The 22246-nt window shown below is 45.5% G+C and overlaps 1 protein-coding gene and 1 long non-coding RNA gene across 3 annotated transcripts in view; one reads left to right on the forward strand and one right to left on the reverse strand.

Moving 5' to 3' along the window:
• Cntnap2 (contactin associated protein 2) overlaps positions 1-22246 on the forward strand; it is a 2060022-nt gene that overhangs the window by 2023981 nt on the left and 13795 nt on the right. For both annotated transcript variants that reach the window (XM_085683653.2, XM_085683655.2), the window contains one exon: positions 7739-7978. In XM_085683653.2, coding sequence (XP_085539779.1) covers positions 7739-7978 — 240 coding nt within the window. The remainder of the gene's footprint in view (positions 1-7738; positions 7979-22246) is intronic.
• Positions 10338-20812, reverse strand: LOC146889683 (uncharacterized). The gene is made up of 5 exons (XR_014999870.2): positions 20701-20812; positions 18712-18797; positions 14902-15181; positions 12754-12864; positions 10338-10571 (listed from the first exon to the last, which is right to left on the reverse strand). It is a non-coding gene; the product is annotated as an uncharacterized LOC146889683 (long non-coding RNA).

The raw sequence follows: 22246 nt of genomic DNA on the forward strand, positions 1-22246 counted from the left end.
TAATATGCATTTTATGTTTATGCCCATCATCAAGAGGCAATTATTCTAGGGATGACATTAGTTTAGAGCCTTTGAGGAACACAGAGATATGGCATTCAATTCTTGACCACAAGAAGCTTTTCTCTCTGAGAGGTCCAAATTGGGTATCTGGCCTAACCAAGAGGGAAAGAATCTGCCTGGGTCAAGTGGCTAGAATGGCAGAGAATCTTGAATGGAGCCATTCTAAACTCCCTTTCTGAAAGCCCAGGGCCTTTGTTGCTCTAGAGTGACGGTCAATGGCAGGTACTGAGTGTAGCGGGAGAGGAGAGGATGGGTCCATACGAATAGAATAGAGGATCCTAAACCTGATAAGGGGCAGCAAGCTCCTCTCCACCAATGTTCCCCCAAGTTATGTGAGCACCTATGCCATAATTGTAACCATTGTCAGTTATATTGTTACCATTTCTGATGAAGTCCTTAACTATTAATTACTTATATTTCCCTTTAAACAGGCTCACAATCTTTATTTAAATATGTTGCTATAATAAAGAAAGAAAACTGTTAAATGGAAAAATTTTGTAAGATAACATGAAATGAAATACTAGTATTACATGCTGTCCCAGTAGAGATAATGATAAAAATTCACACTATGGAAATACAATGAAATTTGGTGCCATGTCCTAGCATTGCATCCAAGTCTGAGGTCCAGTCTCTCTGTTAGAAAGAAAACAATATTACTTATTAGTGATGTGAAGAGGGCATCTCAGCCCTGAGACCTTCCTTTTGGAAATATCATGGGCACCGAGAAGTGACTAACATCTCACCATGTGATTCGATGGCATTCCCATCGAATTGTCTAAAATGACTCTTATGTCTCTAGTGGGACACATTCCACCTCAGAACAGAGGGGAGGAGCAGACAGTGCTTTGGAACCAGCTCTTCCTGTGGCTTCTGTGGGACAATCGTGAACCCTATTAGGGCTGTGAACAAGGATCTACAGGAAGTTGACCTTACTCTCTCAGTAAGATCTCTCAGCTCTGGTCCATGAAAGAGTAAACCATTAGGTGTTTTGTGGTTTTTGCAAACCTTATAAATTACATCCCTCCCACCAAAGAATAGAAAAAAAGTCTATAAGAAATTTAAACGTCTAAAAGTTAATAAAATCATGCATGAATATGTCCTGTGGGAAACCCAGGAAAAATATGGAATTGAATTAAACCCCTCAGAGGAAAAGGAGAAATCTCTGCTGGGAAACATTATCTCATGTCCCTGGGACAGGTGCTCATGTGTATCCCTGAGCTTTCAGCACGTTCTATCCTCTGTGGAGCTGCTTCTTTCCCTGTGTTTCCTATTCAGGTCCCTTTCTCTTTTCACTTTTCCGTGACCCTCCTGCCTGTCACTGGTACGCAGTGACCAAGTGACAGACAGCAGAGGCTGCAGGCTAACGCATGCTAATGCACCTGCTGCCTCCCAGAGAGGACTCTCATTAGCATTTATTTCACTTTAAAGTGTAGAGAAGAGGAGGCTGGAGAGATGGTGCAATGGTTAAGAACACTGGCTGCTCTTCCAGAGGTCCTGAGTTCAATTCCCAGCACCATATAGTGGCTCACAACCATCAGTAATGAAATCTGATACCCTCTTCTGGCCTGCAGGCAGACATACAAGCAGAACACTATGTATATGTAATAAATAAAAAAAATAAATCTTTATAAAAAAGTTTCAAGAAGAATTATACTGATATTTGACTATATTCCATATCCCAAACCACTATAAATATAGGAAATGAAAGGACTAGTTGTATTTCGATAATTTGATTTCAGAAGTGACTTGCTACATTTCTAATCTGCATTCTGTAAAGCAGATTTTTCCCTAGGAGTGCACTGACCAAGGCATCTCCATGCACGAAAAAGCATCTTGCCATGAATGGTGTTTCCATGTATGATTCCAGTGTGAGACATCTGATAGACTTTATGGCCTAACATATTTAACTGTAACAAACTCAGATGTGCTAAGTGACAGACATGTTGTGCTATCTAACCCTGAGAAATATGGACTCTTGTGGGGCGTGAGGGGGCACATAGATAATCCCCACACTTGGCTGTGAGAGGGGGAAGTGAGTTCAAGGCCAGTCTTGCCTACATCGTGGACTATATAAAACAAACAAAACAAAAAAATTAAGGCTGGGAATATAGTTCAGTGGAGAGAGAGAGAAAGAGAGAGAAAGAGAGAGAGAGAGAGAGAGAGAGAGAAAGTTTTTCAGACAAGCCTTTTCAGAACGTGCTGGCGCTCTCAGTGACGTCAGAACCTGAGGATCTGGCATCCGCTAGCCTCAGTTTTGAAAATTGCATTGCTGACCTGAGTTCTAATGAAGTTCTCAAAGCAGCTCTCAAAGTCTTCAGAGCTTTTCTGTAAGCCTCACCATGTCGTTTCTATGGCGCATCTGACCAGAGCTGACGAATAATCTGCACAAATATAAATCAAAATAAACTCCCTTGACTTCCTTATTTCTTATGGGAAATATAAACAGGTATTTGTTGACAAAGTCTTCAATTGGAAATTGAAATGAGCCTCGGTTTGTTCGTCTGTGAAGTAGGGTTTGATCCTATCCAACCCAGATAGGATCGGGATGTGCTTATTAACTATGAAAGGGCTCCCATAGGCTCATGTGTTTGAACACATGGCCCCCAGATGGGAGAGGGTTTTGAAGTTGGGCTTAGCAGAAAGAAGGTTTTGGAGATTCTTAGCCTCGCCCCAGTTTATGTCTGCCGTCTGTTTCCTAACCAGGGACTGACTCAGTGTGGCCAGCCCTCTCTCATCCCTGCCCCCATGATGAGCTGTAACCCCTCACAATATGAACCAAAATAATCTCTTGCTGTTGATCACAGACACAACAAAAGCAACTAACACAGTGTAGGTCAGCTTTCTGTAACTATAACAAACACCGGGGGTGAAGCAATCTAGAAGAAAGAAAGGTTTAACTTGGCTGCTAGTGGCAGAGCTTTCAGTTATATTGTCTCTTGACTCTATCACTTCGTACCTGAAGTAGCACCGCAGATCATGATGGTCACGTGGTAGAGAGAGCCTTTCATCTTGTGGTCTGAGAAGTGCAGGTGGAGGGAGGGTATAGGAGAATGATACCTCCCCCCTCTCCCCACCCGCCTGCAATGACCTAGCTTCCTCCTCAATAGTGCTATAGACCAAGCTTATATATATGTATGTGTGTGTGTGTGTGTGTATGTGTGTGTATGTTATCCCAGTTACAGTTTCCCCTCCATCCTCTCCTCCCAGTCCCTCCCCAATCCCGTTCCTATGTTCCCACCCCCTACCCTATTCCCACCCCTAATTCACTCCTCTTCTGTTTCTGTTTAGGAAAAGACAGGTCTCCTATGAGTAGCAACAAAACATGGCATTTCAAGTTGCAGTAAGACTCCCATGTATTAAGACTGGGCAAAGAGACCCAGTATGGGGAGTAGGGTCTTGAAAGCCAGTAAAAGAATTGGAGACAGCCCCTGTGCCTGATGGTTGTTGTAGGAAGGTCACTTGTTTGTTCCTGGCTGCTCAACCCCAAAATAGCCACACAGAAACTGTGTTCATTGCAATACTGTTTGGTCAATAGCTTAAGCATATTTCTGGCTAACTCATATCTTAAATTAACCTATCTCCATTAATCTGTATATCATCACAAGACTGTGGCTTACTGAGTAAAATTCCAGCCCTTGTCTGTCCCCAGCAGAAGCTACATGACTTCTCCTAACTCTGCCTCCTTTCTCCCAGCATTCAGTTTAGTTTTCCCCACCTAGCTCTGCTCTACTCTATCAACAGATCAAGGGAGTTTCTTTATTCACCAATGGTATTCACAACATACAGAGAGGAAACCCACATCAGATGTTCCACAAAAGCAACTACAGAATTATAACACATACGCACAGGGCCTAAGTCAACTCCATGCCGACTCCCTGGTTGTCGGTTCAGGCTGAACCCCTATGAGCCCAGGTTGGCTGGCTCAGTGATTTTTCTTGTGGTGTCCTGGACCTCTCTAGCTCCCACAGTCTTTTCTCCTCCTCTTCTGGAGGACTCCCCAAACTCTGCCTAGTGTTTGGTTGTGGGTCTGCATCCATTTCCATCAGTTGCTGGGTGAAGCCTTTCTGATGACAGTCGGACCAGGGACCAATCTGGGGCGAAGCTTTCTAATACATAGGCCTTAGAATACATTCTCTGTACAAACTAGCAGAACGTCAAGGAAATTTGCTAAGAAACTGTATTAAAACAGCTCAGTGTAGAACCCCACCCATGGTCTAGACTTGGAACAGAGTAGTGATGTAGCTCTTTGAGAATAAAGGAGGCATCTTTTGGTTCAGACAGGCTTGACCCAGGGACCAGGTTGTTGGACCGTCACTAATCACCAAATGTCAGTCCGAGACAGTGGCTCCCCAGCTCTTTATCTCGTGGCAATGAGGAATAAAGAGGTGGACAAAGAAGGAATCAGCAAAGCAAAGTAGATGTATTAAGGAAAAGCGAGAATTAAGAAAGATGCTCAAAGAAAAGGCAGCATCTGAAGAGAGAGAAGGCCACAGGGCTACACTGTAGGAGCTTTCGACTGCAACGGCAGAAACTGGGCAGAGACTGAGGTGATTTCTACTGGGGACCAGCCAGCTCTCTGGGCATATCATAGGCTGAGACAATGGGGGCCCTAATACTCTGCGCGTGTCCCACCAGCCCAGCCAAGGAACTGTGTGCTGCGCATGCGCTGCTCATTCGGTGAGCGCAGTGCCCACGCGCGTCGAAGCTCCTCTCTGCCTAGCTCTTCCTTGGTCTGTTAACCACTGACCTTGACCTGTCTGCTGACTCCTAGGCCCGCTAGTCACTGAGTTTACAAATAGTGCTAGTCTCAGACCGGGACTGATATCTTGCCAGCTATTAAATAAATGATGTTCTCTTTGTTTTCATGGTTACGTGACAAGTTTGTATTTTACCATGGGCCTTTCCCCGTGAATGTCTATAAGAGAGCTAACTCCTGCCTCCGTCTGTGTTCCGAGTCTGTTATTATCGCTTGGCCCAGGGTGGGGCTATCCGGTCCTTAAAGGGTCAAGAGTATCTATTGCACACTCCTCAGAAGAACTGTTCCTAGCCGAGTCTTGAGAAAAGACTATGTCAACCAGATCTGAAACATTTGGATTTTGAAATATTTCCATCGCCTTTCAGGGAAAACAAAAGAACTGAACTTTGGAAACTTCCCTAATCACCAAGAAAAGAAAAATGCTGAAGAAATGAGTGAAAGAGTCCCAAAGAAAAGGGGAGCATGCAAGGAGACATCTCCCGTGGCCTGCTCCCACCATCAGCCCCAAACTTCTGCCCCCGTGGCTGACACATCAGAAGCCTACTTCTGGGCTCCCTCCACGCACTCAGGTGTGGTGTCCCTGCCTTGGGGCCCTGTCTTCAGGAAGATTAAATGGAGAACTCTCTTGACAGGGAGAGCTTTGGAACTGTCCACTCTGGTCTGTGTGGTAGGGAAGTCCACCTTCCTAAAGTTTAAAAATCTGTGTCGAGGACTATGTGAAATTCAACTGAAGTCAGACGCTCCTCATCCACTAAGATAGATGTCCGTAGTGGCTCACTCCTTTCATCTCAGGATTTGGGAGGCTGAAACAGTGAAGTCCAGAGTAGCTTCAGCTACACAGCAAGTTCCAGAGCTGCCTGACTAAAACTTAAAAATGGAAAGTACCCACACACACTCAGGTCTCTACAGAAGAAACAAAACCCAACCCGATTCTCTGTGTGTGATCTCAGCTTTCGCACGGCGCGGGGGGGGGGGGGGGGCAGGGATTACAGAGGAGCCAGCAGGAGGATGGGTCTTTATCCAGGTCCACAGCATGATCTGACCTCGGCTGTGTGGCAAAGACAGGGTCTGTGGGTAGGGGTGCTCACGCCAGCACCTGCTCAGAGCAGTTGCTACATTGCCTCTTCAGTTATCTTTTCCACAAGAGCCCTCTGAAGTTTCAACATCTTTGCTTTTACTCCTGAAATGAGAACATTTGAATGCAGCCTTCAAGGCCCGACCCGGTCTAGCCTCAAGCTGTGGTCCCCGCAGATTCCCACAGTTCCCGAACATAACACAGCCAGCCTGGCGTTCCTTTTCCTTTCACCCTCAGAGGTGCCCTCTACTGCGATCCCCAGCTGAAATGGCTTCTCTCGTTTACCAAGGACTTTGATGCTGTTACCAAATACAGGGTTTGTTTCTCAGATCAAAAATCTTTCTGGTTCAGAGATGTGGGACCAGATAGCCTTAAGCACTTAAGGATTCCATCAGCGTTAGTCTTCTGGGTCCTAAGAACAGAGATAAGAAGCTGGGAATGCAGCCTCTGCCTTGACTGACAAACAGTGCCGAGTTACCACACGTAGGTACTTGGGGCTGCCTGAAGCCAGGGTGACCTTGAGCTGAGAGTTTATAGGAAGACATTGACCGTACAAACTGGGGGAGGTGATGATTCATAAATGGACTGAATGCTGGAACCGAACTGGGAATATTTCCTAACTTTCAAACGCTCCATCCTGTACTAACACTGTTATAGTTTAAAAATGGCAGGAGAGACTCACTCAAGTGACAGAGCTCATGTGGAGAGTTTATTGGGGACAGGAATGGAAAGGGCAGGGGAGCGAGAGACTGGCCTCCGAGACAGGAGCAGCAGAAGATGAGAAGAGAGACTGCAGGCGCGTAGGCCCACCTTTTATGAAGGGACATAGTGCCAATGTAGCAGAGTGTAGTACGCAGTACGCAAGCCAGGAACTAGGCTGGAGATTTAAAAACATACACACAGAGAGACACAGGGACACAGGTCATCCTTGAAACAGGAATGCTAACTTTATTGTGCTCTAGGGAAGCTTATATAGGGATCCTTAACTGATAGCCACATCCCAGCTCTTGGGATTTCCAGCTGTAAAACCCACCAGAATTCACTCCCCTGCCATCAGGAACTCGAGGATCTCGTGCTCCGAGCAGCTGCAGGCGCAGGTAAACAAGTTGTTTTGCTCAGTTCACTCCAGCAGGCAAAGGGTCTGAGGCAGGCAAAGAAAGTCAAGGGGACAGGGATCTGCAGCCCCCAACAGCGAAGGAGGATGCTGTCAGGACCTTGAGCAGGCCAGCACTGGGATGGCGTATCCTGCCCGGTCCTCAAGGGGACACCAGCATAATACCTGAATGCTAACAAACAGAGATCCCATAAACCTTGGAATTCCAAGCATACTGTTCGTCAGAAAAAGGAAAAGCAAAATTCTCAGCTATGGAAAGTCTCTTTTCTTCTTTCTCCTTTCATTCCTTTTCTTTCAAAATAAAGACGCCTTAAGGAGAAATTAAAAGTGACTAGGAGAGGTAAGCAGGGCCCTTTGTGTAATATGTCTAAAATAGTCAGAGAGCGGGAAAAACAAGAAGAAAAAGCAGTCAGGACCAGCGCATGCTGGTATGGTAATTCGTGTGGCTTCGAGAGAATCAATCATAAGTGGTTATGTTGTCATAGTTACTGTTTTGTTTTCTCAATTGCAATCTTATTCTCACCCTCCCATGTTCTTTAGCAAAATGGTATTTCATTAAAGTCTGCAGCCTTGAGGCCCAGGATACTCTGACTATCTCATCTCCAAAACCGTGTCCGTCAAAGCTGGAACCTAACAAAGCGCTCGGCACACAGGCACTGCGGGACTGCTCTGCTTTGCCACAGGCTACGGTGAATGGGCCTGGATTCTAATTTTCTCTTTCTTTTCTTTCTAGAAACGGGGAAGATCGACCAAGAAATTCACAAATACAACACCCCAGGCTTCACAGGCTGCCTGTCCAGAGTCCAGTTCAACCACATCGCCCCCCTCAAAGCAGCCTTGAGACAGACGAACGCCTCCGCCCACGTGCACATCCAGGGCGAGCTGGTGGAGTCCAACTGTGGGGCCTCCCCCTTGACTCTTTCCCCCATGTCTTCTGCCACTGACCCTTGGCACCTAGACCACTTGGATTCAGGTAAAGTCTTGGAACTATCTTGGGCTTCATTCCTTTCGACCTCTCTTTCCTCATCTGTAGAATAGTTTGGTTGTAGACCCTTGCCGGCACTGTCGGTGGAGGATTAAGACACAGCAGGAAGGAAGTGATGAGTCGTGCGTGTGCGCGCGCGCGTTCTCAGTGTAATGCTTGGCTCCTATGAAAGGCAAAAGGGTTATTTCTATTCAAAAGCGGAAACAGAGAAGTCAGAGGTTGAGAGCATAGGGACAGGGCTCTTCACATCAGTTAAGAGCTACCCAAACTACTGTCTGCATCATGGCTATAGATGGCTTGGCCAAATCGTTTCCTCACTTTTGCCCGCTTTCCCTCCAAAACAGCATAGGGATTCACCTCCCATCAGCATCACAGATTGCTAAATCTGAAAGAGCTGCATCCACTCTTACAGAGCCCAGTCCAGGCCACACCATCCTGAGCACCCCCGATCTCATCTACACTCACACAGCCCTGTGGGTTTGGCCCCATTTCTGCAGCTGGTAAGACACGCAATTTGAAAGCACCGGGCTCAAACAAAAGGAAGTAGTATCGGTAGTGAAGTTAATTGAATGAAAACTCAAATTTTGAACTACAACTCTGCTCTCAGCCCGGCTTGGGCTGACCGTTGGTTGACAGCACAGATAACCCACCTAAACCCAGTCTTTTCACTGGTAAAGTGGAAGTGGAGAAATAGCATATAAATTTCTCAGTGACCTGCAAATTCAGTTCTCAGGAGGTCTCCAGGCCACCCCAACTGACCAGGGATGTTAGTGACCCCCAAAACAGTAAGAGTTCACAAGACAGAGCAACGTGGGAATGAAGCCTAAATTCCAACGCCTCTGTTGCTTCTTACCAACAGGTTAAACTCAGACAGCTGCCATAACCTCACTCCTCAGTTTCTCCATCCCTAAAATAGGGACACGAAGACCTAAGTCACGAGAACTGCACATGAGATGATGCACTCAGTGGTTAGGCTCTGTTGCAGAGAAGCGGTGTTCAGTTCCCAGCTCCCAGTACTGGCTCACAACCATCTGGAAGTCCAGATCTGGGACATCTGAAACCTTCTTCTGGTCTCTGGGGCACTGCCAACACACACACACATAAAACAAAAAAATATATTTAAAAAATTTTAACTCGAAACAATCATAGATTCATAGCAAGCTTGTAAATATTAACTGTCACAATATTAATTGTCATTATGGTTATTATGCTAGACCGTTTGCTATAGCTTGAGAATGTCCACTGAAGCTTCCAAACCCCACTCCCACACACACACACACACACACACAGAGAGAGAGAGAGAGAGAGAGAGACTCCAATTTGTAAACAACCCATCATACAGCAGTGCACGCATGATTGCTTTCATCACCTTGCAGGCCTGAACCAGCATTCAGCTGTAGAGCAGCCATCACCACGGTGATGTCCCTGGAACTGTCCCTAGGACTGTCCCTGGAAGATTTGTGAAGCCAGAACTGTCCCATTGTCAGGAGAGCCGATTGACAGACTAAGCAGCCCTCTCTGCTCCTCACTTAACGGATTCCTGGATTCCTATAACAAGAGCGATGAGAGCGTCTTGTGCCCAGGGCACTCCCAGCAACTCCCTTCATGAGTGTTGTTAAGGGCACTCAGCAGGTTGGGCTTTCCTCCTGGGCTGGCTTGAACAAAGGAAGCATTCCCGCTGCATTAGAAAGAAAGGGAAGATGGAAAATGTAACCGGCTCAAAGACATGTGTCAGGGCCACAGAGAGAGCGAGTCCTCAGATACAGTCCTGCACGTGTGAGGGGGGACAGCTGGCGAGCTGCCTTTCAGGTTCTGGGGCGCTGCAGATAGATACTGCAAGTAGAGGCTATGGGTAGCTGTGAGCATGTGGGGTCCTCTGCCAGGAAACCGGATTCAAAAAATATCTAAATGCTTCCTCGAGCCAAGATGAGCTCATATTCATTATGGCTTAATTAGCCAATTGTTTGCTTTTAAGGTCTGTGAAATGCAGTTGTAGAGGCAAAACTATTTTAGTTCAGGGACTTAAAAAGCTGCTTTGTTCACGGCGGCTTCCTTCTGATTGATTCATGCAAATGCGTACAGTTTAGAAAACAGTTCTGTTGGTATTCAACACACAAATTAAAGTCTGTATTCCACGTCCTGTAATTGTAGCACTTAGGCAAGAGGATTCCAAGTTCAAGGTCAGCCTGGGTTACATAGCAGAACCCTGTCAGAATGTCAGAAAGGAAAAAAGAAAGGGTGGAGGGAGAAGAAGGAAGGAAGGAAGGGAGGGAGGGAGGGAGGGAGGAAGAAAGAAGGGAGGGAGGAAGGGAGGAAGGGAGGAAGGAAGGAAGGAAGGAAGGAAGGAAGGAAGGAAGGAAGGAAGGAAGGAAGGAAAGACGACAAGTCAGCCAGTTGGAATTTAGATCCAATCACAAACCATTTCTATAATTGGGGAAACACCTTTTGCTGTTAAATGTCAGTCTTGTGAACTCTATTAGAAGAAAGAATCGAATACCTTCTTCAAACTCTGAAACAGACGGCTTATTTAGGTCACATGATTTCATCTTCATTCTTTTAGGTAAATGGGAGCAGGAGAGGGCTACAGGGGAAAAGAGAAGAGGGAACAAAGAGAAGTCAGGGTGGGTGGTTACTTCACAGCAGCCTCCAATGAGACAAATAAGGAGGAAAGCATTTCCCCTGCCCTCTTAAATTCAGTGAGGCCCAAGGGTGAAGATGATAAAAGATAGAGCAACAGGAGAAAAGAAAAGAAAAAAAACAAACAAAAAAATTCTCGCTTCAAAAAAAAGGAGCATCTAAAAGATGTAACTTAACAAACTGTCAAAAACCAAAGGCCTCTAGCCCATGTACAAAGGTAGATAAAACAAGTTACAGTGGCCTATTACTAGGATTCCCGGAACAGATGAGAGATGAGGATGTCTATAATAATGCTTGTCGTGAAAGTGTGAGGGTCTCTGTCTCTCTCAGGAAGGGAGTTCTGGTAGGCTTACTCCCCTGGGACGAAAACATATCCCAAAGAGAGAACTGTGACTGCCTTGTCCTCCAGAATCCTCCCTCTTTCTCAGAAACAGAAGCTCCAATTAGCTCTCTTTCAGAATCTACTCAACTCTAAGTGTTTTCCATTTAAAATTAGTGTGTGGAACTCAAATGATGGCTCATTCATTAAAATGCTTGCCTTACAAGCATGAGGACCCGAGTTCGAGACCCAGCATTCACAAGAAGGGGGGGGAGAGGAACCAGGCATGACGGTATGAATTTATGATCTCAGACGTGAGGCAGTGAAAACTGGGTGAGCTCTGGGGCCCACTGGCCAGCTAGCAGAATCAGTGAGCTCCAGAATCAGTGAGAGACATAGTCTCAGAAATTAAGATAGAGAGTAACTAAGGAAGATATCTGATATTGGCCTCTGAACACACACAGAGAAAGACAGACAGACAGACAGACAGGCAGGCAGGCAGGCAGGCAGAGAGAAAGACACACACAAGCACACACAGAGAGATTTTAATTTAACTTGTAAATCTGACACTAACTGTGAGATTCCAATGAGATTCCTCATGCCAGCGGCTGCACTCTCGTCTCTGCAAGCCTACACTCACCATTCTGAGCTCTGAGCCCAGGATTTTGAAGGGTCTAGATAATCCCCCAAGCTTGAATAGAGGGATAATTCTCGCTATGAGAGAGTCAAAAAGAAAACAATAGCATGTACACAAAAATAATATTTTTTTCTACAAATAATGTGAGGGTGGGACTAGCGTTTGGGACAGAAAAAGAATGAAGGTGAACACTGGCCAGGCCTGGCCTGGTCTGAGACATCTTGACTAAGGTTTTTCATGGAGGGACTTTGAAGTGTGCCCTCCATTTGGTAGCCTCAAGTCACCTGGAAGCTTGGTGGAGAGGAGGAATCCTACTAAGAGGGACCGAGTCAGCACCTCCACTTCCTCTAGGAGTCCTCGGTGGCCCCAGGAGTCCTCAGTGGCCCCAGGAGTCCTCGGTGGCTTGCCACATGCATGAGGAAGTCTGAAGTGTTCATCTTGTGCTGATCTCTACCTCGGGGGGAGAGGGGCACTGTAGAATTCCCGGGGTGTCATTGTGGGTTCTGCACTCTGGGTAAATAAAGCTAATGAGGACAGCTTGCTAGTGTCTGTAGGTGAAACCTCCTCAAGTGCCTCCAGTATGTAGCAGGGTTGAGAACCTCTCGCCAAATCTGAGGGGTTCCTTGAAGAGCCCATGGAAGTAGGCTACGGAAAGAAAGAAGACAGGGCTGGGGTCCTGCTTTAGTCGCAGAACACGTGCCTGGTATGTGCGATGCCCAGGTGTGATCTCCAGCCCCAGAAAAGTAAAGAACTAAAGTAGCTCATCCTCTTTATCCACTAGATTTAGAATTGCCTGGGAGACACACTCTGGGTATGTCTGAGAGCATTTCCAGAGAGGTCGAACGGAGGAGGAAACACCCATCTTGAATGTGGGCAGTACCGTGCTGTGGACAGGGGTCCTGGACTAATAGAAAAGGAGACAGAGAACTGGGCACCGCACTCCTCTGGCGTGCTGGATCCAGATGCAGCGCGTCTGCTCCCCCTTGATGCTCCTTCAAGCCCTTCCTTCCTCCCTTAAGCTGCTTTCCTCAGGCATTTTGCAGAAGCCATGAGGAAAGTCCTTGTTAATCAGCCCTTGGAAGTGTTTTTAGAAGAGCCATTATCAGATAGGAAAAGCAACCCCAGCCTGTCTGGCTTTAAGGGTCACAGAGAGCAGCTGCTGTGAGTCACCTCTTAGAATTGTTGGGTCTGGTGTTCTTCCCTCTGTCACATTCAGAATCTTACTCCCTTGGAATGAGAATGGCTTGCCAGCAAGACATGGCTACAGATGGCGCCCGCAGCCTGTAAAACACAGAAGCAAAACAAACAGGAGAAAGCAAGAGTCCAAGAGTCAGCTACCACCCGTTTCTGTGTGCACCAAGCTGTGTGTGTGCACACCCATAGAGCCCTTGGGAGTCTGGTCCCATTCATGGTATTTGTCACACAATGAATTAGACCAGAGGCATTTCTTTCAGAAGAGCATTATAGCCGATAAAATTCACTCCCACAGGTCTTCTGGTTACAAGGATAATGGCGTCTTACTGTTTCACAGGGCCTGACTGCACACAGCATGTTTGCTTGGCATGATTCACACAGGGAAACATCAGCCTCAAGAAACCTGCCTTCGGAAGGCGCTAACAGCTGAACTCACAGTAGCCACTGTAACCCTGAGCTGTCTGACTTCTAGCCCTTAAATGAACCAGAGTCGGATACTCAACCATCCTTACCAGAAATCCTCACAGACACTCTAACCCTCATGGCCAACCCCAAGGGCAGGGTGTGTCAGGAACCCAGGGCTGAGCACCCAAACTCCCCATAGACTCTGGCAGCTCTCCAGAGCATTTGTCACAGCAGCCCGCCTAGGAACATGAACCTGCTCCCATATAACATGGTACTTAAGGTTGTTCATTGTAACAACTCCACCCCTGACATTCCATAATAGTCTTTCTAGGAACTGGAAATCATGGTTTCTGGTCACCACATCAGCCCGTTTTACCACTGAAAATAATGCATGTCTGAAGGCATCCTGCCTCTGTGGCTGTGATTATGTTCTTTGTGTGTATGCATTTCTGCATGGTGTGCTTGAATGTGTGTGGGAGGGTGGGTATGCAGGTGTGAATGCACATGTGTGCACATGTGTGTAGAGGCCCAAAGTTAACCTTGAGTATCTTCATTCACTCTCCGCTTGATGGAGGCCTCTTTGACAGAATCTGGAGCTTGCTGACTCCAGGGAGCCTAGTTCACCAACTTGTCCCTGGGATTGCCTGTCTCTTTCTTCTCAGTGCTGGGATTACAGGTGGCCTCCAAATCTACCTGGCTTTGACACGGGTGGGGGGGAATCCAAGCTCCAGCCCTCACACTCATGTGGCAAGTGATTTCCCCACTGAGCCATCTCCTCAGCCCCAGTGCTATGGTTTTTAATGAGCTGGTGTCTTGTCCATATTCCAAATTTCTTTTCTACCATCTGAAGATAAAATATTTTTATATCTTCACATGCAAAGGAGTTATGGAGATAATGAACATTTAAAAACTTCACACATCTATTCAGCTTCCTTCCTAAATACAAGCTGGTGTTTGGCTTTCTTTACCACCTGCAAGCACTTAAAAGTAATCGTTCCAGCTTTTATAATTACAACTTCATTTCTTTTCTCATCGTCGTGCTAAGAGCTCATAATTAATGCACTTATTTCATACACTTAATCTTTGTGCTATCTGATTTATCATTTTCCTTCTCAGTAACCAGCACAGCACACACTTTTACGCAAGTGCAAAGAAGAATGTACTCCCATTAGCCAATGTGTCAACGCTCCATTCCTCCCTTTCCTGCACATGTAATAAGGATTTCTACATCTAATGATAGCATTCATTATACTTTGCCTTTTGTTCCTATGATATTTTCATAGTAAATAGCTTTGTAAGTGATTTCTGTCTGAGGATATGCTTACGTTTCATTTTGGTAGTTAATTTTGGTAGTTATTACAAACTTCCTTCTGAAGTAGTCCAAATGACAGTTCCCTTTTTCCAACGTACTCAACCAAACTAGTGCCCCATAATATCCCTGTAAGTTTTGCTATGCTTTATTGGATAACGCAGTTTGGCTTTTGCCTTAATTTACATTTTCATTACTCATGGGTGAGGTTAAATTTCCTGGTGCATGGATCTGTATCATTTGTATTTGTTTTTCTGGAAGCTGCCTGCTTACTCTATTCTTCATTCAAAGATTATTTAGACATTTTTTTTTCTTATTGGTTTGTTGGTCACTTATGAACTGGTTTGTACGGATAATTTATATATTAAGTAATATACTTAGTTACTTTCATATTGCTATAAGCAAAATACCTTCTAGAAACAACATAAGGGAGGAAGCAGATATTTTGTTTGATGTTCCAAGAGGATCCAGTCCATCATTGTAGAGCGGACAGAGCAGAGCAGGGTGCTTGGCTTGAGGAGAGGGAGATGCTGTCACTTTCAGGCTGTCTCCTTTCCCCCTCGTACTTCACTCAAGTCTCCAACCTAGATGATGGGTACACCTGTGTTCAGGATGCATCTTTTCAGTTAATCTCTGCTAGATAGCGCCTCATGGATATGCTGAAGGTGTATCTCAGTCTTCTAGGTGATTCTAAATCAATCAAGAAGAAATAAAAATGAACTGTCATGAGATAATTTATATTCGAATGTTTTCCTAGTTCAATTTCTATTTTTTAATGTACGGACTTTTTCCTTTGTAGAAGTCTCTAGTATTTGCATGATAAATGTTAGCGTTGTATGCCTTTGGAATTTTATTTACTGCCTTCTCCATACGGAATATACTTTATGAATTAGTCCCTATTTCTTGCAATGATTTTGTTTTAATGGTAAGATCTACGTGTTGGCTCCACTGAAAGGAGACTGGTAGGAAACCAACTTTTTTCCCCCTCAATGGCTGGTCCACTGTCCAGCATCAGTGACTGACACCTGTTCTTTATCACACTCTAAATTACCCTTTATAGTTGAGTTACTTCTGAACTCTCTAGCCTGTTATAAGATCTGACTCTTCATGAGACGGGAGCAAGCTCTGTCCGGCCTCTTCTGGTTGTACTGAACATCTTCGAGAATGATTCCTCTCTCTCTCTCTCTCTCTCTCTCGCTCTCTCTCTCTCTCTCTCTCTCTCTCTCTCTTTCGCTCTCTCTCTCTCTTCTTTCCTTACAATAGCTTTCTAAAACCTTTCAGGGTACTATCCTGTCCAGTTCTCTCAGATCAGCCAGCCTCCAGCCCCTTCCCCACAGGGCAAAACACTTAGAAGCATTCCCATCTTCCCCAAGTCTGCACCTGACAGGCATTTCAGTCATTAGCTCTGTCACACAGGGCTGGCTAAGTGGAGGGCACAACCCTCTGGTACCTGTTGCCATGGCAACTTCTCTGTTGGTGGCAGAAACAGGGACTCCAGCAGGGCACAATATTCATGTTGCTTCATTCCTGTACCACAGGAGTGCTGTAGGGGCAGTGGGAATGGAGCTTGTGGACAGGGCTTTCCTCTTTCCATTAATCCTGAGTCTCATCATTTCTTCTATATTGTAGCCTTTGTTATTTTTATTATTGTTTTGCTTGGGTTTTTTTTTTTTTTGATACAAGGTTATTACTGTGTTGCCCAGACAAATCTTGAACTTCTAGTTTCAAATGAATCTCCTGCCTCAGCATTCTGAATAATTGGGACCACACATCTATTCACTGCCACTGGTGACTGTACTGCATTTTCTTTTCCTTAGAAATAGTCTCATATAGCCCAGCCCAGTCTCAAGGGTCCTATACCGCCAAGGATGACCTTGAACTTCGGGTCTTTCAGCCTCTGCTCTCTCCATGCTGAAAAGACAAGCATACACCAGCACACTTTGTCAACGTGGTGAAGGAAATTGAGCTCAGGGCCTTGTGGAAGGGTAGGCAGGCACTCCACGGCTGAGCTACACCCCAACCCTAGATACTGATCTCTGAAGTTCACTGACTCCCTGTCGTGCCCCAGACCTGTAGAAGCACTCAAGGGAGTGCAAAGCCGTCCACAGGACAAGCCATGGCTTCTCTAGCTAGTTCATCGTTTTTTTTAAAAGACTATTACCTCAGTTCACAGCTGTGAGGTCCTCTCAGGGGACTAGCAAACACCTCCTAGAAATGCTAATTCTACCTCTGCTGACAGATTGGCTTCTGCCCTTTCTTATGGCCAGTAAAGCAGAAAAAAAAATCTTATCCAGGTGAAGTTTCGAGCCAACACTAAAGGCTTTCTTCTCCGCAGTCACCAATAACGATGAATTGCTTCCCTGTCTTGAGATCTCCGAGTGAGTTTTGCAAACACTACACGACTGTTCAGAAATGAGCAAGAACAAGACAATTCCTGATTCTGCTTTTTTTTGGTTTTGTCTAAGAACAACCACAAAAGTTCTTTAAAGAATTGAAATCTGGGTGCCTGTGAGATTTACACAGTAGGTAAAGATGCTTGCCGTGTTACCTAGCGACCTGAGTTCAAGTCACCAAAGCCACCTAAGGTGGAAGGAGAGAACTAACTCCACAAAGCTGATCTCTGACATACACATGTCATGAGCTGATCATTCACATACACGCTAAAATTTTTCAAAAAGAATTTAATCTAATACTATGTAAAGTATAAGCAAACACAAAAATGCATGTGAATGTGGATACAGCTATGTTAAAACACGGAAGATGAGATAACTCCCTTTGAAAATGCTCATGGGAAAAGCTAAAAATGGTTCTTAATCATTTTCTTGGGAGATCGAACTTAAAAAACTGGAAAGGATTTGAACAAAAGTATTATTAGCTGCAACTTAGAAATTACTTCTGTGATTTTGCTTTATGCTGACAGAGACCACAAGTTGAGTTGAATGGACAATTTTAGACAGACTTATTTTTTAAGTGGTGTGTGTGTGTGTGTGTGTGTGTGTGTAGGAACGTAGAGGCCAGTAAACAATTTGGGACAGCTGAGTTTGGTCCTTCTGCCCCGTGTATTAAGGTATCAAATTCAGGCCCAGGCGCAAGTGCTTTTCCCCAGTGAGCCCTGTCACTACCCTCTCAGACATATTTTAAAGATACAAACAGACGAGTGAGACTGGGGAGGGCTCAGTTCTCAGTTAATTCCATACTTGCTCTGCATGTATGGAATTCTGAAAGAACAGATACACATTTTATGGAAAAAAGAAAGAACTCTTTCTAGGCCTAAAATCCAATCAGAAAATGCTTGGCAACCCCCCATTACATTCATGTCAATGTGGCAGCAGCAGGCATATTGTGCCTTGCAGGCCAGGACCGTAGCAGGTAGGATCCCCCAGTGCACAGGACCATTGGTAAATTTTCTCCCTCAGAGGCCACACTTCTTGCTCTGTGAAAGCTAACCATCTTTGGAAAATGTTGACCTCAAGAACAAAAAGAATTCCCCTTTTTAAAACTCTGAGTTGTTTTGCTATATTTTGTCAGTCTTTAAATAGAACAGAGAAATCTGAGATGGAAGACAATTAGCATAGTTGTAGATTAACTACACCTCTCTCCTCTTTCTTCCATTTTCTCCCCCACTCCTGTCTTTTTAAATAGAGAAATCATCCTCACAGCTGCTACGGCTAATTAGATGTTTTTCACACTTCGCTGACACGAAGGAGAGGAGCCATGGCAGAACCGCTGTTATAAGCCGTGGCTGATACTAGGTGCTTATCATGTTATCAGTCTAATGAGTCAAGCCTGAGCCAGGGAGGAATCTGCAGAAAACATCAGGCTGACACTTCAGTAGCCCAGGCTCATTTGTTTCCCAGAGTCCTCTTTGATGGCCACTAACCATTCTGCCTGTCAGCAAGCCCAGACAATTAGTTGTCTTTTGAGATCTATAGCTAGTCCAAAAAAGAAAACATTTCAAAGGATGTTTCTGAAATATATTTAAAAATAAACAGAAATATATTTAGCACAGGGTTTTTATATTATGTTTTTTTTTTTAAGTCAACTTTCGGGAAGAAAAGACAGTGTCTTGGAATTCTAAATACATAAAATGCATAATATAAAGTTTCATTTGCACTGATGCCGCTGAAGAGTCCTTCAAAACCCAGGACCTGGCTGCATTGATAAAAGACTTACTGTGTGTGTGCAGACCTAATTTTTAAAGGCACTTTAGGTTTGCCCACCTCCCCAGCCTGTCTGTAGTAGAGCCAAATCAGCCGGCAGTCTTCGATCTGGCTGTACTCCAGTGTTCTCAGAAACCCTCCTGTTCCTGGAAATTTAGAAATAAAAAAGGTCAGTTTCATCTTTTGATGAGTTAATAATCATAACACAAGCAGGAACAGGGTCTATTCACAGGGAGGGCTGGATCCAATGTCTCAAACTATAGATGGCATCACTCTGCAAGTTGAGATTTTGTGTTACAGTTGAAGAGTGACTGTCTTAGAAATACATCCTCTGTCCACTCAACTCTTTCAAAAGACAGGCAATAACAAAAGATAGCTCATAATGCCCAGCCATCCCCAAAAGAGACGTCTCTATACTCAAATTGTGACCTCTGAATCTATTAGAAATTTGCACTAAAAGGAGGCCTGAGGAGACCCTCATCTGATTCCTGAGATACTGCCATGAACCTACACACCTTCATAAAGGGCCCCATCCATCATCTGACTAGATTTTATCTTCATAAAGGGCCCCATCCATCATCTGACTAGATTTTATCTGACAGAAGTGATTTTTCACTGAGTGCCAAGCCAGAAAATTCCAGACATTCACAGGCTTCTCTGACACTTGCATAGTTCACGTGGTTGTGTTTGTCAACACAAGTGTGAGCACGCCTAAGAACACGGAGCCTTCTAAGACTTTCGTCTTATCAACTACACCAATCCCTGTCTGGAGAAAGCTGGACTGCACCATGGAATGACCCTGCAATGCGCATTTGGGGTTTATCCACTGTGACTGGTCACTTCTTCCTTCATTCCCCTCTCACACCCTCCTTCAAAGCTGAGACCAATCCCACAGCTCCGCAGACAGCCCTGGCCTCTTAACGCTGCCTCACTGACAAAACCATCAGTTTTTTTCAGCTGAGCCTTTCTGACAAGTGATTTGCTCACAAGGCTTGTGAGTATGCAGATCTGTGGCCAGGCATCTAATAAAGCCGATGGCGGGTTATTCTGAAGCATTGGGCGACTAGACAGACTATAATATGCCCACAAGGTATGGACTTTCTGCTCTGAGCTGAGCTGGGTGCTCTGACATTGTATAACCCTGCCTTTGCAAGGCCCAGCCATAAAGAGGCAAGGATCCTTCGCAAAAAACAAATCCATAGCTTCCAGAAAAACTACAGCCCAGGATTTAAAATGTGTGTGTGTGTTCTTTCTCATAGGCACTTAAATGCATCAAGATCCTAAAGCGCACCATTGTGCCAATATTTTTCCCTTCTTGATACACTTCCTTCACAGATACCAGCTATCTGTGACAATTAACCTTCCTGGTCAAGCTGAACTGGATTGGATTAAGAAGCACCTAGGAGACTAGGAATGCATGACTTCAGGCATGCCTGTGCAGACATTTCCAGAGTATTTTCTAAAAGGGGAAGACACGCCTGTATGAATCTGGCTAGCACTATCCCTCTCCCTCCCTCCCTGCCTTATCCCCTTTCCTCTCTCCCTCTCTCTCCTTTTCTCTCCCCCTCTCTCTCCCCTTTCCCTCCCTGTCCCTCTCCTCTCTCTCTCTTTCTCTTTCTCTCTCTCTCCTTCTCTCTCTCTCTCCTGTCCTCTCTCTCCCCACTCTCCCCTTCCTCCCCCTCCCCCTCTTCCCCTCTCCCCCTCTTCCCCTCTCTCCCTCCTCCCACCCCTCTCCCTCCTCCCACCCCTCTCCCTCCTCCCACCCCTCTCCCTCCTCCCATCCCTCTCCCCCTCTCCCCCTCTCCCCCTCTTCCCCTCTCTCCCTCTTCCCCTCTCCCCCTCTCCCCCCTCTCCCTCCTCCCACCCCTCTCCTTCCTCCCACCCCTCTCCCTCCTGGCCACCATGGGTTCAGCTGCTCTTCTCCACAGATCCTCCCACCAGGGAGAGCTGAAACATCTGAAAAGAGCCCAGAACAATCCTTGCTTGTGTCAGATACGCCACTGTCACAGCAATTAAAAACCTGAATAGCACAGTATCTCAAGGACATACCTAAGGTAAACGCTCATTAATTCTTTGCCTGCATTTTCTTAAACTGTTTTTAATGTGGATTAGAATAGACTCTGCCCCCTAAGTTCAAAGCACAGAAGACGCGGAATGAGATCTTAGAGCGGTGTCTCTTTTATGACTTCACAACAATAAACAGAAATGGAGCTAAAGAAATGGAATGGTGGGAGATGGGCCCCACGGGGGTCTTCTAGTGTGCAGATCATTAAAGACACAAATGCGGTGGTGGGGGTGGGTGACAGTGCTCAGAAGGAATTATTTCACTTCCTTCCTAGACATAGAAAATGGATACACAGATACACAAGAACTGCTGGAGGTGGGGACCACCACCAACGAGGGTCTCAACTCAAAGGGAACTGTGTATTCAAGCACTCTAGGAGCCTGTTAGGAATGCAGAATCCAGGCCTGGCCAGGAGTATGCTATCAGGATCTGAATTTTAATGAGATCCTCGGTGCTTCTCACGCACCTTCCTGTTGGAAAGCTTTAAACTCTAAAATCAATTGCTCTCTGCTGGAGTGGATCAAGGACTGACACAGTAATATCCCCAGGCCTCAGAACACTGCCCTATGTGGAGGCTCTCTCAGCCTGACCCCCAGGGCCTGATTTCCTCACAGGGGCACCTGTTACCATGGAATATGATCAACAAGCCACGTGGCACAAAGGGCATTTCCCCTCAGACAGGTTCTTCCCAGATTTAGCACATTTTCCCAGACTTGGGCTTCTTCATTCTGGCTCTTTCTGTGACAGGAAGGAAAAGAAATGGTGGCAGACCTCAACCACGAGGAAAGGGATAAGCCATTAGGGAATGAATGTCCCACCCCCACTGTCACATGAAAACCACAGCCCTCACCATACAGAGAAGCCATTTTCAGTGACAATGACCCAGAAACACAGGGGTAGATTGGCCCAAATTCCATGTTCCAACAGGGCAGCAATCTCATGAGGTTTTATAGTTTACAGAACAACAACAACAACAACAAAAAAAAATGTCGTAAATCAAGGCAAGTTTAAAATGCATTGGTGGGGGGCTGGAGAGATGGCTCAGAGGTTAAGAGCATTGCCTGCTCTTCCAAATGTCCTGAGTTCAATTCCCAGCCACCACATGGTGGCTCACAACCATCTGTAATGAGGTCTGGTGCCCTCTTCTGGCCTGTAGGCATACACGCAGACAGAATATTGTATACATAATGAATAAATAAATACTTAAAATAAAATAAAATGCATTGGTGGGTACATCAGAGAGGCAGGTACAGCAAGATGGGGGAACTTTTCTATAGACCTCAGACGCTGTCTGGAGACAGCCAGTGGTCTGCTAAATCAACATGTTCCAAAGGCTGTATCTTTGGCATGTTGTATCTGTCAGTCACAGGGTGTTCGCTCTCACACGCAGGTGGGCAGAGAGAACTCGAACTAGCCCGAGATAGGTAGTTAGCCTCTGGACCCGCAACATTCCAGGCTCTTCCACAGGGCTGAAATTCTAATCCGTCAAACAGTAGTATCTGCAGACACAGCTTCTTTTCCAGAGGTTTA

The sequence above is a fragment of the Myodes glareolus genome, chromosome 25, assembly GCF_982192425.1.
Source record: "Myodes glareolus chromosome 25, mMyoGla1.1, whole genome shotgun sequence".
NCBI lineage: Eukaryota > Metazoa > Chordata > Mammalia > Rodentia > Cricetidae > Myodes > Myodes glareolus.